The 24,474-nt window shown below is 39.2% G+C and overlaps 1 protein-coding gene across 1 annotated transcript in view; it reads left to right on the forward strand.

The window, feature by feature from the left end:
- Window positions 1-497: 497 nt before the first annotated feature.
- Window positions 498-24,474, forward strand: part of SKAP2 (src kinase associated phosphoprotein 2) — a 119,058-nt gene continuing 95,081 nt past the window's right edge. The window contains exons 1-4 of the mRNA XM_071735653.1: window positions 498-700; window positions 11,518-11,623; window positions 14,037-14,062; window positions 24,269-24,373. Of these exons, the coding sequence (XP_071591754.1) occupies window positions 652-700; window positions 11,518-11,623; window positions 14,037-14,062; window positions 24,269-24,373 (286 nt within the window). The 5' untranslated portion in view covers window positions 498-651. The remainder of the gene's footprint in view (window positions 701-11,517; window positions 11,624-14,036; window positions 14,063-24,268; window positions 24,374-24,474) is intronic.

The following is a 24,474-nucleotide window of genomic DNA, read 5'->3' on the forward strand; positions in this document are numbered from 1 at the left end:
CTTAACCCTCCCACCACCCTCCCCTGCCCTGTGGGACAAGGGCTGGGCCGCCAGGGAAGCGCCCGGCGCTTGGGCGGGACAATGAATGGACCAATCAGAGAGCAACTTCCGGGCACTCTCAGCCAATAACTTCTCACGGGCTTCTGCAGAGGACGAGAGCTGAGCGCCATCTTTGATTCTGGCAGAAGGCATGGGTGCCCTCACGCAACACGTCTGCCAGCAGCGGTCACGTGGGAGGCAGTCCCCGGGCGGGGCCGTTGCTAGCGGGGAAAGGGGGGCGGGGGGCGGACACCCGGCAGCGAGTGTCAACACCGGGAAGGGGAAAGCGCATGCGCAGCACTGGTGGGCGGGGGCAGCGAGGAGGGAGGGCGAAAGCGTGGCGGAGCCCCTACCCGGCGATCGAAGCTCCGCCCCGGTGCTCGCATCCTCGTCCCGGTGCTCGAATCCCCGCCCCCGATGAGCAAAGCCTCACCCCCGGGTGATCGAATCCCCGCCCCCGATGCCCGAAGCCCCGCCCCCGCCGCTCGTGTCCCGGCCGTTGCTGCCGGGGGGGGCGGGGCCTCCGCTTCCTCCCTGTCGGGGCCGGGGCCAGGAGGAGCCGTCGAGCCCCGCCCGCGGGGTGTCCCCGGCTGCCCCCCGGGCGCCCTCAGCATGCACGGCGCGATCGCCATCCCCGAGGAGGTCTGCAGTCTCCTGGCAGGTAAAGCCGGCCGCCGGCAAGGAGGGAGGGAGGGCTTCTCGAGGGGCGGGCGGAGGGGAGGCAGAGGGGGGCGGGTCGGCGGGGGGGTGTGACTGGCCGGGGCAGCCGGGGGGGGACCATCCCCTGGTGCCACAGCCCCGGCGGAGCGCTCCTCGACGTGCGTGGGGTTCTCGTTCCCAATTTCATGGGTTCGGGGCTTTCCTCCCTTCCTCCAATTCCTCTTTCCCGGTTACTTCCTCCCCCTGTGCCCCGACGGCGGCTCTCCGGCGCGGTGCTTCCTTTCCCTTCCCCGCGGCAGCCCGCCGCACACGCCATGAGGAAGGAGGCAGGACTGGCTGCCGCTCCCGGCCTGCCCGTCGTGCTGCGGCTGAGGGCTCGCAGCCCCCTTGTCCGCCTCTGGGAACGGGGGGGGGGGGCTGATGGGACAACCCCCGGGGCGTGTGGAGGCCTCCGCTCGACGGGCCCGTGTTTAGGGAACCGGCCGCCGGGCGGGCCCCGCGGCCCTGTGTCACTTCGGGGTTAAACAACCCCTGAGCGACCGGGGCACATTTTCTCCCCGTCGGGGGTCTGTCGGGGCCCGCCAGGTAGTGCCTGAGCTTACACCGCCCTGGTCTGGTGTCACCGGCGCCGTTCCCCCCCGTTTGACTGGAAAAAAGCCCAACAAAAACTAAACATGGTGTCGTCGGAGCAAATGAAGATGTTGGCACTGCTGGCATATTTGTTGTATCCGTCAAATGTAGCTGATTGTCCGTGCTCCTGAGAGACGGGAGCGCCAGAATGGGGTGGTTCCTCACCGTGAAAGGTGATCAGCAGTGGTGTTAGGAGAGACTTGAAAATACCAGAGTTGTTTTTCATGCTCGTGAATTAGATTTCATTTCGTTAAAATTTGCCTTTTGATGTTCATTAAAATAAACGGTATAAAAAAGAATAATAAGTGGTTCTTACTCTTTAGTCTTTATGGTAAAGTTGATTTTTGCTATCCTGAAACGATTTTAATTTTGGTGGGGGTCTCTTTAGGGAACTTCTGTTTCTGGCATAGGAACTCGCGTAGTCCTGACAAAGTCGTTCACCTTCTCCATGCTTTTAAAAACCTTCCCTCTGAAATCAAGTCCTTGATTACATGGCTGGCCATATGGTAGAATCTAGTGTAACTTTTTGCTTTTGAAGACTGTTCTTTTTTTTTTAACACATTGATTGTAAGAGTTAATGCTTGAAACATAATGCTTTTACCAGGTCTGCTCATCTTTAAAGCACTTCTGCCAATGGTCTGAAGTGTTTTCCTATGTACTGTTTGTAAGTACATTATTTGTAGAACATAACAACTCTAGTCACACCTGCGTGAAGGGCCACCAGAAAAAAGGGGAGCTTCTGATGCTTACTTCTCATGGCGTAGATTCTTAATAATTTTTTTAAATTAACCTTAGAGCCTTTCCAAAACTTGCTGTTTCCTTGGTGTTACTGCATTTGGGACTTTCTGATCACTTGAAGTGTGTGTGTTTGTTTCACAGCTATTTTCACTTGTTGAAACTGATCTTGAAACTCTTTGGTATTTTCAATGCTTTTAGGATTTTTTTCCAGGGGATGTGTGTGAGATGCAGATGGGATCATTCCAGATTATGGTTGAGTTTTTTGTCATGGTGTCTCATTTTACACAACATATCATTCTCCCCAGTCTGCCATGGAAAGATTGATACTCTTGTATTTTGAAGTGAAGCTGACAGCACTTATTTTCCCTCAAGGGGGATGTGTACATGTTGTTTCAGAGTCACTAGGATCAGTGGCCTAAATTATATACAGGTATACATATTGTACACTGTGTACAGCTTCATCTTTTCTGGAAGAAAATGAGATGGTTCCTCTAGTGCTGTCTGTAGAGCTGGAGTTAAGAAAAGAATGGAATGATTTACCAATAATGTTTAAATATTTGTTCTATTATTACAGTATCTTGAATGCTGCATAATACATCTCTACAACTGTAATGTTAATATTTTTAACCTATTTTGCATTGACACACAATTTTGTTTTGGAACTCATTGCAAAAATGAGCTTAACACTTGTTAATTTTATGACAGTGTACTTGTAGGGTAAGCAGAAACACAGCAAGGTGGGTATGGTGGAGTGAGGAAGAGCTAATGCTTTGTAACTTTCAGTTAACACTTGCAGAATTAAAAAAGGGAACCAAATTTAAGGATAATTATGGTTATACAGTATAAAAATTCAACAACCTGCTTCCTTATTCAAAAAATTAGATCATTACTTTTTACAGTTCGTGTATGTTAACTTCTCCTTCCTTTTTTTGGGGAAGTACAAGTAATGAAATTTAGAAAGTAAAGTATTTCAGACTGTGTGAGCAATTCTTTCATGGTATGTTTAAGTTCTTGTAATCTTTTATTATATAGTCTCCTGCTTCTTTTTTGCCCAGATTATTCATCTAGTGAAGATGTATGGTAATGGAGGAAGGAAGGGAGCTCTGTAATATCTTTACTATTCATTAAGTAACTCTTACACAATGCAAAGACTGCAGAGAGGAGATATTAATTTCTGCATGTTCCCCTTCGAGGGTGCTTAATGTGTTATTTAATGGCTCACAAGTATTGATTCAGCATCTCTTCGAGATGAGGGAATATTGTTTTCCCATCAGTAAAATTAGTGTAGTAAACAAGATGTGATCTGGGGTCGCAAGAAATAATCAATGGTGCAACAGAATAGGATTCGAATTCACCTTCCTCTGGGCTGTGCTTGTTTCTCCAGAGATGAAAGCGAGTTGGATGTCTGTATTCAGCTGCCAACATGAGCACTGGGCACTGCTTCATATCAGGTTCTGTGGAGAACATGAAGTAAATGCCTAGAGACAAGCACCTGGTTTTTAGCCCAATATTCACATAGCGGTGAGGCAGCAACATACACAAAATCAACATAAATATTGTGCTCTTCCTCCTCTTCTCCATCTTTTTGCTTACTGTTTCCAACTTCTGCAACAAGTGGAGGAGCAATCATGTGGATTTGCTTATCCCTGCCCAGCCTTGATTGATGGTTGGAGTACTGTCCACCCACTATGCTGAACAGGAGGGGTCCTACTGGAAAACATAGTAAGTGCTCCTGTAGTTAAACATGGTGATAATGGGAATAAACACACCAGGGGATGAATTAGAGTTGCACAGGAAACTTTCTGACTGGTGAGTGCTTTACTTTGAACCTAAACAATATCATATTTTTAAGGCAAAACCAAATTCTGTCACACATGCTGGCAGGGTCATTGTAGTTGCGTGTCAGTGGCGCTGAAATGTTCCAGGCAGAAGCACAGCTTGAGCTCAGGGCTAACTGCATTAGCTGGGAACAGGAGGAAGCTGTTTCTGTAAAGCTGAAGGGGAAAGGTCAGTGTGGCAATGAGCTTATTGCAGAGGGTTGTTGGGATTTCACAATCCCATCCTCTCTTCTCGGACTTGTTTAATTGCTGGGAGGGAAAACTGGAAGCAGAAACAGGGTCCACTGTCCATGAGTTGAATGGAGAGAGGAGAGAGTGGGTTTTGTTGCTCTCTTATCTCTCTCTTTACACATGGGAGGCGTGTGGTAGTGTCATTCCCTACTTGTGTACCTTCTAGATGATGCTTGAGACTTTGGAATTTAGTGAAGGAAGCCCTGGCCCACCGTGTTGTTTCTTCACTTGAAAAGACATCTTCTATTGTGTTAATATGTTCATGATCTTTTTGTGGGTGTTAAGCAAAGTAGGATGTTATTTGTGGGTTTTTTTGTTTTATTTTGTTTTGGTTTGGTTTTCTTCTTGCTGTCAAAATATTATTTGTTACATAGATCGCTGGAGCCCTGCTAGTTTGTTTTTTTTTTTTTTTTTTCTTACTTTTTGATGCATGAGGTAAGTTTTGGCTTGTCCACATCTGAAAAAGATTTTTGGAGGCTACTTCTTCCCCAGAGGCATTCTATATTTCCTGTAATGTAAATCAAACTGGTTGCTTCAGTCATCTTGATTGGGAAAAAAAAAATTATTTGGTCGGAATGCAAGTTTGTTTTTTTTTTTTAAAAGATGCTTTTGATGGTGTCATGATCATTAGATATATGTATTGTTCATATATTTTTTCTCCTATCTTTCAGACACCTGTGACTATGGTAAGGGTTCGGTTGCTCTTTTAATTTTAATTTTTATTTCCCTTTCATAGTTTGCAATATTTCCAGTGTGGATCTTCTGTATTCATATTTTAAAAATTGAAAATATTTTTGCTATGAAAATGGAGCAAAACTGTTTCTCTAGTTCATATGGAACATTATATCCATTCACAGTATCTATTTTCCATGTTTTGCTAAACAAAAAATTAAACAGAAACCAATGTTCTCGCCTACTGTATCCACCCAGGTATTAGTTTGTTTAAATCCTTAGTCATATTGTCCAAACTGCCTTTTTTTTGAATGTGATTCCTCTTTTTTTTTTTTTTTTTTTTTTTTTTTTTTTTTTTTTTTTAATTTTTTTTTTTTTTCCAAATTAATAATGTTTACTGACTTGTTTAGTTGCCTGAAAAAGAGGGCAAGGTAAGGAAACTACAGGACACTGGATCCAGGGCATGAGTTTAATTTTGCTTACCTTTTATTTTTGGGCACTGTCGTTGTTTTATTTACCCCTGATGCCCAGAAAATGAACTACCCTTTCTTTGACTTCCAAGTCAGTTGTTGCTGGGCTTGCTCTTTGCATTCCTCTGGTAGGAAAAGCTACTTAGTAACAGCGTAGTTCTTCTTAGGAAAAGCCGCTTAGGTACAGTGTAGCTCTTCTTTAGTGGCTGGTTTAATTTGAAAAAGATATCGTTGTTTAAAGCCTTTTGTTTGAAAGTATCACTTTCACATTTCCATGGCTTTAACAAATGGTGGTTCTCGCTGAAGAATCCATCTTTACAACATAAACCATCCTGATTACTGTAGACATCTTCTAAGTAGACATGTATTTACAGCTGTGGTAATATATATGCATTTCAATAGAAATGGAATAAGAATAGAAATCGTCAGGTGAAAAAATGTACGGAGGCATTACTGGTAAGAAATAACCTCCAGTGATTTGAAACATATTTCAATTGTCTCTGCCATAAATTTGAGAACAAGTGTCATATACGGGTGATAAAAATGGCACAGGCTATTTTTTATATACTCATTATTCACTTAGTTTGTCTTTTTCAATTAACATGGAGTCTATCTTTCTCATCTGACTGGGTTTACGTTTCTTTCATAATCATATGTCAACAAACCACAATAGATGCAGCATAATGTGGCATCCAGTGTAAATCTTTAGGTTAATCCTTAACATTTTTTATTATAGTTCATTTGGAATCACTTTGTAACTTGATCATGATTTGTACTGCTGTGGTATTTTTGATGATATGCTCAATATGTTACAGCTTCATTTTTTCTCACCTCTTTAATATGGAGAGATGATGCTCAACTGCTCAGCCAATGAGATCTTATATATATATATATAGTCCTTGATAATAATTTTTCTTCTCTAACTACTTAAAATCGAACTTATCTGTTTACTTCATTTGATGAGTCTTAGAAGTCTGTGTCTATTTCTACTTTCTAAAACACTAACAAAACTGTTGTGTGCCAGTGTTTTTAACTATACTCACTTTATATGTGGCAACACTGCAAGATAGCCTTGCTTTTGGGGATTTAGAGTACAACAGTTTCTAAAGGAAGTCCTTTCCAGGACTTTGTGCTGAAAGCAATACTTACTGACTTGTTAGGCTGGATCAATGAGGTATTTTTAAACATCTTTGAGTGACATTCACTTTTACTTTACATCATGTGTTCTGTTTCTGTATAAGTATATATTTTTTTAAAAGACAATTTGGCAAGTCATGGAGAGAGGCTTTTAAATATAGTTGGAAATGGAAGGGAGAGAGCAGAAGCAAAATCCTTAAGTATTTCTTGATTCATGAGGACAGGCACTCGCAGATATTGCTTGATAATTTGTCTTCAGACCTGTTCCCTATTAATGAATTGCACAAAAACATAGAAATCAAATTAATTAATCACTTTCTAATGCCAGCCCATGTAAAGATGAAAGATCCACAGCAATTTGTTTAATGTTGGTCACTTTTGGACAGTGGAAGGTAGGTTGCAGCTAACTTGTGAAACAGGCTGCCCAAATTCTCTAGCTTGCAGCCTGTTTCTGGCTCTCTCAGTCCTTGAGGCAGAGCAGAGAGATGGGAGAAGGCTGGTGGCTGGAGTGATTGTTCTGCTGACCTGTGTGACTGGCAGCTCATCCAGCAGGTGACACCATGCAAGTTTTCCTTGACATTTGATGGATGTATGTCTGGTCCCGAAACAGGAGCTTGCATTCTTCTTGGGTCACGGATAAGGAGCTGTGTGTGTGCCCTGCCATGTGAGGGGAAACACAGCTATCTCATCACCAATTTATAATTGTTCTTGGTCATTTGAATGGGATGAACTCATCAGGTCATGAAGAAGTGACTAACTTTTTGATAATGTTATGGACATTTTAGTTATCTGCTGGAGGAGGGGAAAAAGGAAGAGCCCATGACACAGTCTTTGAGTGTCTCTATGAGGCTCTGTTTGGCCCACCCGGGCACAAAAATGAGGTAGTTCTCTCCTAAGCATGTTTATTTATGAAGTGCGAATTATGATCATGATATTAAACCCTGGAAACAACATAAGTGCTATGATTTGTTATCGTTAGCACTCTTTAACACAGCACTTGCTTTGGGCTAAAAATTTACAATGTTCTTGAAAAAACCCATCTGTGTTGTTTCAGACTTCATCAAAGAAAATAGCCCCAAAGACTTAAAACAATGAAAAATTACAGTGTTGTCTGTTTATAATCATGGAAGTAAGGAGAAACACAAAACGTTTTAACAATGAAAAACATAATAAATCTTGTAAAAGGAATGTAAATGAAAATGAAATTAAAATGGCCTTTTAGCTTTTTTGTTGTATGAATTGCATTTAAGCTTTGAACTCTATGAACCAGTTTAAGTGGACAGAGCTGGACTGTGGTGTGACTTCCCTTTTCTGTCAGTTTGTAACCTGTATTGGCAGAACAATTTGTGAGTGAACCATATCAATTGGATCTTTAAGTTAGGCAGCTATTGTTCATTTCTGGAGGCAAATAATTTCTTCAAGGTACGGTACAGACAATGTTGAAATCAGAAGCTTTAAAAAACAGAGCAACAAATATTGGCCATTGAGCAATCTAATACCAAGCTTCAAAAAAAGCTAAAGAGTTGTTTAATAGGTTTCCAAAGATTATTTCTCTAAGAAATCTTTGAGTTTTCAATGGAACACCTGAATCTTTGCAATGTTTGATACTAAGTAGCTGCACAGTTTGTTGGAACAAACAATTTGTGGAAATAGATACTTTTTTGTGTGTGTTCTGGCTAACTGATTAGTGTAAGGGCTTTTCAGTCAAAAATCTGTGCAGAGAGGTTTTCTTTTCGCAATTTATATTTTATTCCTTTTTAGACTCCTCAGTGGACCTACTGCTACTGAAACATGCAAGAAACACATCTACACTTAATGTAGTTGTGACTAGTACTTTACTCTTTGCTTTTCAATATTGCATTAAATTAGTAGAGTAAAGACCAAGTTTTGGATCATCCTGGAGAAGGAAGAGCCAAGTAAGTGACCAGAATAGCTGTGAGAAATGGATGAATTTTCCTACTTCTGTTTGAAGCTCACTGCATGAAACTTGGAGCTGTCACACTGAAGTCCTGAGTTCTGTTCTCATTCTAGGGTCAATCACTTTGGGGAATGTCAGAGAAATTATGTGAACATTCTCTTAGGTTAAGCCAGTGATGAAGCTTTCTCTAACAGCAGGAACTGCTCCCTCCGTAGTCTTTTGGGGTGTCTCTCTAGGAGTACAAGTAGGGAAGAGATGATCATAACTTAGATAACTTTCTTGTTTCTTGTCCAAAGGAGCTTAGGGTAAGTTATTAATCTCATACACATCTGGCATATCCTGGACGGATTTATGGTGCTAGATCAGAACATGGCTTGACCAAACATTTTGTGTAACTGTGAGTAGATAAGGAAAATCTATGATACAGTAAAGCATAATTTTCAAGTAAACTGCTTCTTTAGTGTCCTGTTGAAGATCATCTGTGCATCAGGTTTGTCTTCGTATTTTGGGGATGTGATGAATCAAGCTGTAAGTTTTCTCTGGACATATGGAAGCAATAGTGTTCTGTGATGAATACTGTGAATGCTGATTGCGGATACCTAAGCTCAGAGAACTTGTCTTACAGTCTTATGGGAGAGGAAAGCCATTCCGGGGATATCTTCTCTATAACTGCTGCTGTTTAGAAGCAACAAACTCATCATGATCTTGTGCATTTTTGCTCTCTGTCTGTCTCTCTCCTTCCCACCTCTCCTCCAATTTGTTACCTGCCAATACTGAGAATAAGTGCAGCATCTTCTGCCCTATCCCTTCATGACTGAAAATTCTGCATTTCTGAAGTTCAGGCTTTTGCAGAAAAGAACATATTCTATCAACAATGTAGTTAGTCCTCAAATTTTTATATCTACCATGTTTTCTGAAGCCATAAGTGGTATTTCTTGCTTATGTTAATCAACTTGGTTTCACTTCCCACGTACTCCTTGGTTGTGTTATCTCAACGGTTGTATTTGAAAAAAGCTTTGACAGTCAGAACTTGAGATGGCAGAATTCTCAGTTGGGTTTTGAGCTTTTCCAATAAGAAGCCCACTGAGTTTAAATGAAGACTTCTGGAGCAAAGTTCTGTGATTAATTGGTGCCCAAAGATTACTGTGCAAGCATTGCTCCTTGTTCATAAATGTGACTAATTCCTCCAAGCTTTTCCGTGTTGCTGCCTTGGTAGAACTTTGAATTATCTAATTTTTGAAAGAAATATGTAAAAGTAAGAAGGGAGAAATAATTAGCCTGTCCCTCCTGGAGTGAAAGGTTGTTCTGTACTGGAAAATCCTGTTGTGTTTCTTTGAGAGGAAAAGAGTTGACAGATTTGTTTTTTGTTCTCAGTAGTAAAAATATCAGGTTTTTTGATCTAGGTTTTTTGACTGGTCAATGTCTTTGGGCTGCATTTGCCTAATTTGCCTGCTTGAGTGGAAATTCTGATAGTTGGGATTGATGAAGATATGGATAAATTTCTATGGATTGGGACAAAATGTTTCTAAGGATTCTTGGTATATGGCATAGAGGCCGTTGGGAGTGTATCTGGAGGAGTCATTAATACCTTTCCTTTACATTAAGTGCCTTTCCTTCTGTCCCTTTAAAGAAGCAATGCCACACGATTGAGTGTGGGTCCCCATCTTTCAGAACTGCTTTGGAAAACATAATGGGAAAGATTCTCTGTGTTCTGGGGAAGGAGAAAAATATGATTCTTCACAGCTCTAAAATACTCTAAAAAGTGAGTATTTTTGCAACACTTAGTGAAGACAGCAATCTAAACATTTAAATAATCTGGTAAATTGTTTATAAAGAACAACATATTTTTAATAGCTATGCTGGTGTTCAGAAAGAGTATCTTGACTTAATTTGTTTTCTGGCAGCCTATAATATGAAGTGGGATGTGTTTCTGTTGAACTTCTGTTTTATGAAGAAAAAAAAGAGGCAATTCAGGTTTTCTGTTTGGGAATCTGCAGTAAATACTCATTTGATGTGATTTTACATTGTAAACTTTTGCATGCAAACAATCGAGTATTTGATTGGCTGTTTTGTATTTCTTTATGAAAATGGAATGTCTCATCTGATTTGAAAATTTACAGGATTTAAATAGTACTATACACATCTATTTACATATACACAGATTGAGCTGAAGTATATACGTATCTGCAGGCAGGCACCCTAGGGGGGCTGGGTGTTACTATGTACAATTTCTCTAATTCAATGAACAAATTTTGTCCCTACATCTGAGAAATTTAACAATCAGGATTTTAGGGTCATATTTCTACATTTCAGTTTTCAGGGTAATTATATATTTATTTGTAACTGTAACAGTCTTTTACAATTAATTTTTGTAATCTTTTTTGTTAATCAAGAAAATCTATATGCTACTGGAGGAGTTGCAGTGCCCCAAATTCTCAGTCGCTACGCTACTTTTATCCTGTGGAATGGATATTTACAATATTTAAAAAAACAATGGTAACTTTTATGGAATGATTTTATTCTACATGACTATATAGATATATCTTTTGTGTAAGAATTAAAAATTACAGGACAGGTTAGAGCCTTAGTTTTTGATTCTACAAGTACAGGTGTGCTTAATTCCAAGTACATGTTTGAGCTTGACTCCTTCAGTGGTTATTTTGTTTACCTACTTTTTTTCAGGATTAAGGCTTTGGACATGAACCTTTAGTCAAGTAGGGAGTTCAGAGGCAATGTGAGAACATTTAAAAATACAGTAACCAGTAAGTGACCTATATTAGTAGCTGGGTAGGTGTTACTGCAGAAATAATTAATTACCCAACCACTTTTGTAATTTGAACTTCCGAAATAACATGGCAGTAATACATACATAAAGGCTATTTCCATGTTTTAACTTTATCTCTCACTTTAGGTGATGGAAAGTAATTGTTATAGTACTACAATTTATTAGGACTTACGTGGCATAATGAAGTGAGCAAGAATCAAATGTCACCATAGGATTTGCTGTGCTAAGCACAAGTAGATCAGGGCACAAATGTATCTCATTTAGAATCTGAAATGTCTGTTAACTAGGCTGTGTGTAGGCTTGAAAATAATTTTCTTAGTTTTTTCACAGTAGTATCAGGACGAAGTCATCACAGCAGTATTTATCTTTTTTTGAAGTGTTTTTTTCTTCTTTATTTAGATGTTGACACATTTATTTTCCAAACACTAAAAGGAGAAAATCTATCCAAGAAAGCAAAAGAAAAAAGGGAAGTTCTTCTTAAGAAGATAAAAGATGTTAAGGCAAGGTAAGTGAGCTTCATGCCTTTAGTATGCTATAAAGTGACTTACTGATAACTTAAATTTTTACAGTATTTTAATAACCACTAACAATATTAAAAATTAAAAAACTCTCTGGGTGCTGATTTGTCAAATAATCTGCATGGGTTCAAGTCTTTATATCTTTCTCACCACTGCCACAATTTAGTAAGACGTGCACATAAATGGGACCATGTGTCCCATTTGAATTCCTGTAATATTCCTAACCCACATTGCAGGCTGGTTGGGTAGAGCTTGCTTTCACCTCAGCTTTGGTAAGATTCATTAAAATATGGGCAATACAATGTGTTGAGAATATGAATGAGTTTCCTTTTGCTGTACTTATTTGATGTAAAACAGCATAACTCAGCGCTCACTTTGCTTTACTGTATGTTGGTATAGCTCTGTAATAGAAAATTGAAACACAACTGGAAACAATTTGTAGATCATAAGTTTGTTTCAGCGAAGTTAAAATAGTGAAGTACTTTGACAGACCTGGTTGTGGGGTTTTTTTAGTGTCAGGTATGATCTGAACGTCTGTTATGTTTAAAGTTCAGTCAAACAATTCAGCTACAGAGATCTCTCTGTAGTTTTTTTATTTGTGCTGCAAAATTTTCTCTACAAAACCTCTTTTCTTACAACTAATTAATTAGGATATAATCTAGTGCTCGCTGTTCTTTTACCGTTGTTGGATCCACTCCCTTGTGATAGCTCCTAAGCTTTCCTTTGATGACACACTCCTGCCTCTGTGGCAGCTTGCTTAGGATTTCAGAGATAGCACAATCATCTGGCCAGGGTGTGATTCTTTGTATCACAGTAACTGCTGGAAGTCATGAGCTGTGTCCGAAAATCTCCTAATTGAAGATCTGTGTGCCTTTGTTCCAGGCTGTAAATACTTAGAGAACTACTTTTCAATTTATTTTATTATTATCACTACTACTGTTATTAATAAACTGTTATTATAATCGTAATCATTATTCTTGTTTAATGAATGAACAAATTAATTTTTAATTTTTTAAAAAGGAACCAGGATTTTCTTTCTCTCTCTCTCTCTCTCTCTCTCTCTTTTTGTGTGTGTGTGTGAGTGTGTTTTTCGTTCTGGCTTATTGAGCTAACCAGGACTGCACAGATGACTTGCAGATACAGCACTGCTGACTTTTCTTCAGTCTTCTTCAGTCTTCTAACATAACTTATGGGTTTTTTGCATGATGAAATGTCAAAGAGAATCTGCAGTTATGACCGCAGTTGACACTGAATCCTCTGCTGTTCACTGACATGACCCCATGATTTCACATCTTATTTTAATTTCTAGTTCCTTCCTTCTCCTATAATATTATTCACTCGTAACAGCGTTTTGCTTTTCATGCAGGCTACAAAATATATGCACATTGTCGGCATCTTTGATTTTCACATCCCACATGTTGGGCTGTGCCTAACTATTATTGCTGCTTGCTGTGCAGGGTTTCTTAGATCTACCCTTTTATCTATTTGCATTTCAGTTTCTTATGCCTGGACCCTTGCTTTCTCTCTTGGTTGTTACTTACAAGCATCTCCTTACTGACTAACCTGATACACATCCGATTCCTGGTCTCAGCAGCTGCATTTTGTTTCCCAGTTATTTCTGGTGAAATCCTCTTCTTTTCACATAAACTCTAGTCTGTGCATGCTTCTTGAGATGCCATTTTACATAATTCTGTCCTGATTATGTATGTATCAGGCTGTATCTATGATTCTAGGTCTATCTCTGTGTATCTATGATCAGTCTTTATATGATTCGATGATCTAATCCTATGGTTATATTAGTTTCTGAAATATAAAGATTTAGCTCTGAAGAAACAGTATTTTTTCCCTCTGATATGATCACTTTTTTTAAGTTTTCAGAAAGTTGAGATCTTCTTATTTGACAATAATTTTTTTATTTAGGCATGGATTAACTTTTAAATTTGTGGTTAATTAACTTTTTCTTCCGGATTTCATAAATTACTGCAAGTAAACCACTATTTGTGGATTTGTTTTTCCTGCTGACATATGGTGTTATTTTAAAAGTATGCTTAGTGACTTTTACTTGTGCAAAAACTTTTTGAAACATATTAACATTTAAAATATTTTTGTATGCTTACACCTTAAAATACCTGAACAGATGAATATTGCTAGGAAAGGCTGCTCTAAGTTTGGTTTTGCTCGAGTCATCTTTGAAGTGACTGGGGAGTCCTTGAACTGCAAAAGCAAGAGAATAACTAAGTAAATATTTTAACCAAAAATAAGGACCTGCAAATTACTACAGGAAGCTGGCGGTGCTAACAAAACTTGTTGCAAAATTCTGATTGTTCTATGCAACGCTCTAGTACCCTGCGTGTGCAGGTGTGCGCTGCTTGACGTTGTTTCTTCTTCTTCTTTCCGCAGTTACCCTCAAGAATTCCAGGATAAAGGTAAATCCCGTGCACGGTCCCTTCCCCTCTCTGCCCTCTGTGGAGCGTTTCTGCCTCCTGAGGGGTTTCGCCGCGGGGAGCTGCGTGACGTGCAGAGAGCTGCGTGACGCGGCGGGGAGCTGGGTGACGTGGAGGGGAGCTGGGTGACGCTGCAGAGCGCTGCGTGACGTGGCGGGGAGCAGCGTGACATGCAGAGTGGGGCGTGACGCGGCGAGTAGCTGCGTGACGCTGCAGAGCGCTGCGTGACGCTGCAGAGTGCTGCGTGACGCGGCGGGGAGCTGGGTGATGTGGAAGGGAGCTGTGTGACGCTGCAGAGTGCTGCGTGATGCGGCGGGGAGCTGGGTGACGTGCAGAGCTCTGCGTGACGTGGTGGGGAGCTGGGTGACGTGGAAGGGAGCTGTGTGACGTGCAGAGCTCTGCGTGACGGAGTGGGGAGCTGTGTGACGTGCAGAGCGCTGCGTGACGTGGAGCTGGCGCGGCGGCGGCGGTGCCGGGCGCGAGGCCGAGTGCGCCCCCTGCTGTGCGGAGCGGGGAGCGGCGCCCCCCGCGCTCAGCTCAGCCCCGTCGGATCCCTCCCTCGGAGCTGCCTCCCCGATTCCTTCCCCTAAAGGCGGCTGGAAGGATGAGTGACGGGAAGATCAGTTTGGAAATGCGGTTGGGAATTTAATATCAACGGAGCTCGTTATGTCTGCCTTAATTAGCAACAGGGCAGCGTTGCGAAAGACCGTGCCACGCAGGGTGCTGGAAGTGTCCGCAGAGCAGCTTGCTTAGGAGAGAAAATTTTAAGAGGGATAACTCTTTTTTTTTTTTTTTTTTTTTTTTTTTTTTAAACGTTGCAAAAGTCTTCAATTCCATAGTGATGTTTCTTTAACCTTTTAATTGGATCATCTACTGGCAATATGATATTGGCTTTCGATCCATAGTGAATGGATGTTTTCATAGTGCAGAGGGAGCTGCTCAGACCTTTGGTTGGAGAGGAGATGATTTAGCGTGCTGGTAATGAAAACTGAAGTGTGGGTTATCTATTGTCTTCTAGTGGAGTTAAAACAAAGCTGCAGAACTCAGTTTAGAGAAGACTGAGGATTTTGTTGCTACAGTGTTCTGTAACTAAACCTGGAAGAGCTCTTATTTCCATGATGCTAATTCTTGAGGTCATGACCTATAGCCTGTGGATGCTGGTATGAGGGTCACAGTGTGAGGTCAACAAGCCTGTGCAAAGCTTCACTTTTTGCAGTGGTTGGAGAACTGTCTGTTTCTGGGCAAGGAGGTTCAAATGTGTAGGCTACAGTGTGCCTCCTGTTAAACTGAAAATATCTAAGTCGTATCAGGCAAATAATGTTATAACAAGGCATAACAAGTTCATGCATTTCTCATCCCTGGTAAATCAAGTTATATAGCCATATTAGTTCAACCAGAAGAGAAAATACACCTTGAAACTTCTCCAGAATTGCCAGGATTTCGTAAACTCAAACTATTTTTTAAAAACTCTATTAAAATAATATGCTTTTTAAAAAATATTGCACCTCAGCACCCTTGCTGAAGTAAAAATGTGGTCTCCCTCCTCTCCTTCCTGTCAATAGAAATAAGGATGGAAAAGTAAAATGTTATTTTATTAAGAAAGTAACTAAAATAAAATTGCGTGGGATGATTGTTTCTTTGCAAATGTATCTGACTTTCTGCACATTTTTGAGGATTTCATATCTTTCTGAGGCTATGACTCTAATAAACATGAGTTGCCTACAAAGAGCAGAGTCTGCAGTTACTGGCTTGCTTTTTTTGAAAGTCAAGGAAATTCTCATCTATTTTCTTTCTTGATTGGCAATTTAATTAAGAATTTTTTTTCTGATTCAACAATATATTAATAAAGATGAGAGTTCTTTATCTCCAGAAAAATGGATGATTTAATTGATATAGCCTGTAATTGTTACTGTATAAATTGCTCTGACTTCTGTGAAAAATGTATTCAGTCTCATTCTTTTTATTAGAGTGCATTTGATTCTAAGAAGGATATATTGCTTTTTTTTTTTTAATTCTCATGATATATCTCTTTGGTCAGATCGCAGGACTGTGTACAAATGGTGAAGCTTGCGAATACTGACACTTTCATTTTCTTTCTGTGTTTGTCAATAAAATAACAAGGCTCTAAATTGATACCACTCTTTTCTGCAAGCAGGGAGAAATTTTTCCAAATTCATGTACATTTACATGCATGAATATGGAAAACTCACAAGAAGTGGGAGCCAGCACTTATTTGCAGAATATTTGAATGTGATTCAGTGGTATGGGTTGTTGGTATGGTTTCCAGAGGTCAAGAAGTGTGTGCTAAACTTTATTTGGTTGTGTCATTCTTACTTTGGGAGTGTACAGATCAGGTGTGACTTGTGTAGGTGTAGAACAAAGGACCTATATGGAGGTAAGCAGTCAGATTATTGGCTAAACACTACTATAACAAAGCAGTAGCAGCACCCAAGTGAGGTCACCTTTTGTGCCCATTTATACCTCTGCACACCTAGACAACTGAAACATGAAAAATTTGAGAAAAGATTCAAAACTGTTGTCAGTGATGGCCAGACATATTTCTGTTCCTCCCTCCTTCGGAGAACAAAGAAATATCCCGAAATATAAAATGGAAAAGGAGAATGTCTTTTAGGAAAAAAAGATGGGTGGTAGCAGAAATGTGAAGCTGAACTGCAATAAACTAGGAGGAATAAAAACTGCTGTGCCCTTTTAGACTTCATATTTGGTGTTCTTTGTTTTGCAGTTATTCCATTTTTTTAAATGCAAATAAAATAGTCTTTGTTGTTGCTGTAGGTGAAGAATGGTTCATACTATGCACCATATTATCATGGTATGGTAATTATCAGACTACCTTATCATACTATATCGTCTGTTTTCAAGAATCTTGTGAGTTGTGACGTGTCATCCTTCCAGAGGCATACAGAAGACTGTTTTGGAGGCCAAAAGCAGCAGAATGAGACCTTCAGAATTCATATATTTCCTGTATAATATAGCAAAACTTGACTGTAGTTTCTCAAACAGCAGTTCCTTCTGTTTCTGAGTCGTTCCACAATCTGCTTTGTGGGTACCAGCTTGCCATTCCACTGCCTTCCATCACTGCATGTTTTAGAAGTTCCACTGCCTTTGCATGTGGTGACCACTCAGTTTGATCAAGGTATTGTAGGTGAGCTCTTCTTGAGTGGGCTTTGGCCACTAGCATACAAAATCTTACCTTCCATAGAGATAAAGCAAGAAGGTTTAAAAGAAGCATAAGAAAAATAAAAATCAAAGAGCGTGTGTACAAGTGAAACCAGGCTCCTTAAGACCAAAATTTTCACTTTCAGAAAAGTGAACTTTTCAGAAAGTGCACACATGCATCTTTGCAACCAGATTGATGAACCTGAGGTTTTGCTTCTATCCTCTAAAAAGCAAGCCTTCTTGCATGGTCTGTCAGGTCAGGAAATACACTGGCACAAGCATCTTTTGTGTCTATACACTGAAAAAAAATGAAGCTTATTAGGAGAAGTGGGTACATGTGAAAATTAGACACAAAATTCGTTGTACAGGAAAACATTTCATTCTCCTATGTGGTGTGTTACCTGATTTTGCACTGACTTTTACAGATAAGTGTAAAGATGGAACAAGAAAGTACAATTTGTTCTTATAACGAAAAATGTACAATTATATCAATATCCAAACCACTAGTCTTTCTGCAAATTTTATTTTTTATTTATTAAGTTATTAGACATTTGTTACGTTTATTCTCAAATTAAGAAAGTCAGTAGAAATGTCTTTTTCTCATAGACACCGCTGCTTTTAAAATTCGAAATATTTGCCTTTTCATCTTAATTTAAGTTTGGTTCTAGGCAAACCCACAAAACCATTGTCATAATAAAAGTAACCTATTTTAGATCTTAGAACTGGGAAGGAACTTGAAAACTAAGATTATTTTCATACAAGCTAGATTCATTTTTTAATAAGACTAGTATTCCACTAAGGATATAGAAGTCTGGACTTTGTCAAAGATTCTGAGTTAATGCAGTTTTTGGCATTTCTCTGTTTTGTGATTAATTGAATCAATACCATGGCTGCCAAAATGTTTAGTTAACAGAACCTTGTTTTCAATTTATGCTAAAAATAGTGCTAATGTTGGCAGAAGCACTATAAGCTGTAGAAACTGTATTTGTGTTTGAATCTCACTTGCCATCTGTTCTTTGCATTTATTTTAGTAGAATATATATTTTTAATCACTTTTCACAAAAGATTTTGGCTTGGTGTTGAAAGTGAGACACCAAAAGTACTAGCCAAATCGAGTCATAATATGGGAATTTGCAGAATAAATTCCCCATAAAGCACTCAGCACACCTTATATCTGATCTGCAGCACACAACTTTGGCACTACTTATACAGAAAAGTATGATTTGACAGTTTCTAACTACCACTTTTTGTTCTGATAAAAACAGATGAAGGTCCACTTTCATTTTAATGTCACTGTAGCATAATAGAAGATGAACACCAATGCCTAGAAACACAGGTTTTTCTCAGTGTAATTATTGGGACCACCTGCAGGAAACCTTTAAATGACTCAGATGATTCGGGCTTTTGGCTGAAGAGGAGAGTGGAGTCTGAGGCAGCTGTTTCTTGGAAATAGTCAAGCTCTGCACTCTAAGCAAGGGCTTTGTATTTTCTCCTGTGTTTGGTTTTGATTTTTTTTTTTTTCTGTTTGTGTGGAGTAGGTATTTCTTTTTGTCTCCATGCACTGTGGTTTTTGGAAAACGGCAGCAGGTAGGAGTCTTTTTGAGCTCAGGAAAGGGAGGCAGTAGCTTGTGGTCATCACAGTAGCATGTGGATGCAGGTTCTATATTTTAACACACTTGACCTTTCAGTCAGGAGCATAAACACATTGTTAGTATTTAACCATAAATGGGAAAGATATGGCTTATTTTTTATGCGGTTCTTTGAGGATCATTGTAGTGTATTTCTGGAGAGACCATCAGCTGCATTACCGGGGTGCCAAATATTACTCTGTCCTGAAGCCTGGAGGGTTTCATTGTAGGCAAGTCATTGTGTTGTGCCTTTCAGTTAGAAGCAGCTGTAATCTGTGAAGTGTCCGTGCCAAGTGCAGTTTCAGGCAGCCCAAGATGCAGCAATGCAGTGCAAAATGGTCTTATCCTGACATGCATCATCAGAGGCAACATGGCAAGTAAAAGTTGTGTTGTTTTTTAATTTTTTTGCTTGAAGCCTACTTTTTTACACACCTAATGCTATTTCAAGTGTTGTTTGAACAAGTAGCTGCTAAAGAATTCCTACCTGACCTTTACAAAACAAGTCATTAAACTATAATGTTAATACAAGGCTCTAGAAGACGCTTCAGGAATGAGAGTGTTGGAGCAGATTGCATGGCGAAGTGTACATTGAGTGGCTGTCAGAGGAATCCACTATTGCAAGATGACAAGAATTGGGTCAGTAGCAGCACCTTAAAAAAAATCAGCTATCAAGGGACTGAAGTTTACCTGTGCTAGCTTGAAAGCAGCTTTGTTGAGTTATTTTTGTGAGAATCTTTGTAGTGAGAACCTTGCGTTGATCTGCCTGATGGCTTCATCCAGTCCTTCATTAGGTGGGTTCTTAAAGCAGCAAAGACTGGACAGGAGGAAGTTATTTCAGTCTGCTGTGACTTAGGACCTTCTGAAATGGCAAGAAGCAGGGTGTTTTGACCTGCATATCTTTTTGGTGTTGTGAGTTGTTTTATTTCTCTTATAGCTGAGCAATTTTAATGCATCACTCTGTCTAGATTTTTTTTTTTTTTTTAGAAATAAATTGAAAGTGTTTAGTGGTCTGAGAAAGCAAGACTAGCAAGTCTTGTTCAGAAGCACTGGCTGAAACACCTTGAAACATCTTGCTTACTCTTTAGATTTAGTGGTGGAAGCAGTATCTTCCGTGCTTAGAACTTAATTACTGTGTTCACACTATTACAGAAGGAAATGAACTTTTGGGGGAAAAAAAGTCTGTTTAAAAAAAAAAAATTAAAACCACCCCTGTATTCTTATCAAGTAGAATGGCTCTATTTGTTATATTCTGCTTGTAACAGCTAACTCTGGAAATCTTTAGAACAGAGGCAGGGGCTGGGACTGAAGGGCAGCCCTTGTTACAATGATGAGAGTTTGTTTTATGCTCCATTCTTAATGTGATACACTTACCCTTTGGTATGCATTATTTCCTAAATCAATAAATAAGCTGTAATGGAAAAGGTAGCATTTAATAAGGAAAGACACTGTATGGGTTTCTTTTACAGATAACATAAAATATTGATTCTGCTATCAGACCTGTGTGAGGTTAGTTTAAATTGCAGAAGCTGGAGAATAGGGTCAGTTTATATCTATATCAAAATATATATATATATATACACACATAAATATATATATTTGATATTGTGACTGTTAACTATCTATCTACTCTTAATTTTTTTTTCAACTTCCAGATAAATCATGTGTTATTCTGAGGAAACAAGAAGCTGTATTAATGAGCATCGAGTCCTTAATTACCCTCATGACTACATAACAGGGACACATTCATGTCATTCCTTTGTGCAATAACTTTTGCAAAGAAGTATTTTTAAACTGATCATTAATTTTATGACCACAGAAATGAGATGCAAAATTTATGCTGTTGTCATTGGCACAAGTTCAAGGCACTACTGACATTATGTGTGATTGTAATGGAATGGCAGCCAACTAATGAGTCTATAGACATTTTGTTTGAGCATGCTTTGCTTTTAGATGTCTGATTAGGCAGTAATGCTTTCAATTATGCCTGCAAATTGTATTGGATACATTTACCTGATGCCCATTGTTGCTTTGTAGTTCGGTTTTCTATTACATAAATGCAAGTTGAATGCTTTTTCTTTAATTTATTGATGCTTTTGGGGTGTATTTTTAGGTACTTGGCACCTGAGGAGTAGTGGCTTGTGCTGCTCAACACTGACTCCTCTGACTGTTCGGGGAGTAACACATGTAGCTTCAACTACAACTCTCCCGTAGTCTTCCTCAGTAGGTGGAGTATAAATTGCAGTGTAACACCTTGACAGAGGAGCATGTAAAGTGGAGAAAGGGCAGGGATTACCCTGAGTAGGAATGCAGAAAACCCCACTGAAAAGCAGGAAGCCTCTCAATGAACTGTCAGAGCAATATCCTTCTGTTTTAATAACATATGCTCCTAAGATGTCTTTTAACTTTTCCAAAACTAGGAGGTAAAACCCCAAGGTTGATACTGTCATGTTCCAACCTAAATCATTCTATGATACAAAGGAGATGGTTTTTTTCATGAATGCAGAGAAACATTGTGAAATGTTGCCCGTTAAAGATATGGAGCACACTGAGTCATCTCTCCTACCAAACTGCCTGCAGTTCTTCTGTATAAATTAGATGATTTAGTGTTTACATTTCAGTGTGTAATATAAATTTACAAATGTTTTTTACTTTCGTTAAAAAATCGGAATTTTTTTTTTGTTTAATTGTCCTGCAGGGCAACAGGTTGCTTGTACCTCTACTTAGTGTCTGTGACCTATTTTTATGCAAAAATAGGTGGGTACCTGAATCTTGCATTGTATGACATGGGATTTATATATTTGTTCTGATTGTCTTTCTCAGTGAGGTTTTTGTTCATGGAAGTCATAAAGCTTTTATTTAGAGTTCACTATCTACAGGATGTTTGGAAGACAACTCTCTAGAAGCACTGAGAGTATAATTTCTGACTTCATGATACCCCAACATTTTTTTCGTTTGTTTTATTTTACAGTATATTTTGAACTGGGATATTGTAGACTTAAGATGCCCTCCTTGTTCTACTATAAATACACTTTGAGTGTGGCAATTATTCTTTTTTTTTCAAATAAGGTAAATACCTGGTACATGGTATGCTCTAAATATACATACATATGTGTATGTATTGAAAAGACCTGTTTTTTTTCTGCATCACTTGGCTTCTGTATGAATGCAGAGCCCACGAGTTTACTGAAATTGAAATCCAAAGCATAATTAGAAAATGGTAGTACTGTGACTTAATTGAAGAGCAAGGTAACAGTGCAGCTATACAAACAGATAGAAATCACAACTTCTCTGAAAGAGATTATGCATTGCTGAGTGGGGCCAAATTTATGGATATGTTCTTTCTACACATGTAGCTACACAGGTACATATTTGTACCTGTATTTGTCATCCTTGCATGCTATTAATTTAGATATACTTAGGTTTGCTCTTACTGTTTAGCCCACCGATTTTGAGTGCTGGAGTGTGGTGTCTGCGGACATGGTTTTCTCAAGAAATACAGCCTAAAATTTCCAATTTATGCTGGCACCTTCATGGAGGTTAAATGATAGTATGTTTGAATAGCTTAAGACATTTTTGACTGACAGCCATGGCTTATTTGTACACTATATACATACACACATATGTAGCTGTGTGTGTATATGTACATGCACACATGTATTATACATAGGTATTATTTAAATGCATGCATACGTGTATTATATGCGTTTTAGTACAGTTTAGGACAGGAAAAGAGTGGAACAACATTTGATAGTGTATAGGTTGTGAATATCATGTCTGATCTTTATTAGATGATAGATTAAATAAGAAACAATATATATAAATGTAGACAGAGAGACAGGCAACTGGTCTTTGGCATGTAAGTGTGAAAGATGATCATGATAGCTGTAAATATGGCATAATATTTTCTGTTTGCGTGCTGTCTGCTCTCTGGCTTTCTGTGTGGAGGAAGAGGTGAATCCTGGAGAGGGATAATTTACTTTTGGTTGGTTTGACAGGTGTGATGAAATGCAAATATTTTGATCAGATTAACACGATGGCTGGAGAGCTACTGGAAGATGGATGTGTCAAAAATAGATTGGAGACAGATTCAGATTCAAAGCAGTTGTTACGTGGCATGAGAGCTAGAAATGAAGCTTTCCCAAGAAAAGTGTACAAAATTAATGAAGGGAAAACCTATTTGGTATTCAGTAATCTTAAGATGTAAAAGAATTCCAGCAAAGCAAAATTCAGGCTTTGTTGTCTTATCTGCATAGAAAACTTGATGTTCTTTGCTAACAACTGTGTTTTTTGGGCATGAACTCTGATTTTTTCTTTACTAAGTGGGAAGCAAAGGGCTAAAACTCTCAGCCTTTGCTAGCCAGCCTTTCTGATGAGTTGCAACTGAAGTGTCTGTAGGGAAGGCTATTTTCACTATGCATGGGGTTTATTTTTGATTCCAAGAAATTAGTTACCTGATCCAGTGCTCCAAAAGGGAATACATTAATACAAAACCATATCTGGAGGCCTCTGGAAGTCTTTCTAGGTATAATATACTAAAAGGTAATTCTTGAGCAATTTAGCTTGATATGCTTTTTAAGAAAGTTGAAGGTAATTTCATCAGCTGAGGCATCAGCTTTATGATTTTGGTTTGGTCATATTTGTCATATTTAATTGGATTTTCCTCCTTTACAAAGGCTTTTAAAGTTCTTATTTTTCTTAAGGAACAATGTAGTTCATGTTATTTTTCCACCTGTTCTTCACTTAGATGGTATTTTAAAAAACCCTCAGAAAATATACTGAGTTTTGGGAGGGAAAACTTAAATTTTGTCTGATTAAATGAGCCTTGACTTGATTTCACTTTACCTTTCCCAGATAATGCACTCTGATCGGCGTAGTGCACGGGTTAGCTAATAATGCAGATTTTGTATATATTGTAATAGGGCTCTGAGTTAACCAGAAATTAATCAACAGGATTCTGCATTAAGCCACAGCTTCACACCGGGTGCTGTCAGCTGGCAATTCCATTTTTAGTTTCATGGGAGGAATACGAACACACAGCACTTGCAAAGCAGCACCTAATTGTGGTAAAGAAAAGCAAAAGTGGGTAGAGGGTGACAAAATGCTACCAACAGTAGTTTCATAGTTCCTTAGTGGGAAGTTGCTGCAGCTCCTTCCTGCTCTGGGGCAGGCAGAACTTGGGAGGTGGGCTGGTTCTCCACCTGCCAGGGTGTTCCTTGCCCACCTCTTGGCTTGTGGGTTACAAGTGCCCGCGAGAAATGGGATTTTTTTCACTTCAGATCAGAATTGGTATCTTCCTTACTAACGAAAAGACTTGTCTTTTGTGTTCTATATGTGTTGGTATGGTGAACTATTTTAACTACCAACGTATCATTTAATTTTACAGAACTGGAAGATGAGGAAGAGTTTGAGGGCTCTTTTTCTTCACCTCCTGATAGTGCCTCAATAGCATCTGACCGATGCGATAAAGACGACGAAGCACCCTCTGATGGTATGTGACATATTTACCTTAGAATCTACTAGATTTGCCAGTTTGCTACCAACTCATGTAATCAGATCCTTGTGATGCAAATGTTGGTGTTGGAAATCAGA

The sequence above is a fragment of the Heliangelus exortis genome, chromosome 2 (genome assembly GCF_036169615.1).
Source record: "Heliangelus exortis chromosome 2, bHelExo1.hap1, whole genome shotgun sequence".
NCBI classification, from domain to species: domain Eukaryota; kingdom Metazoa; phylum Chordata; class Aves; order Apodiformes; family Trochilidae; genus Heliangelus; species Heliangelus exortis.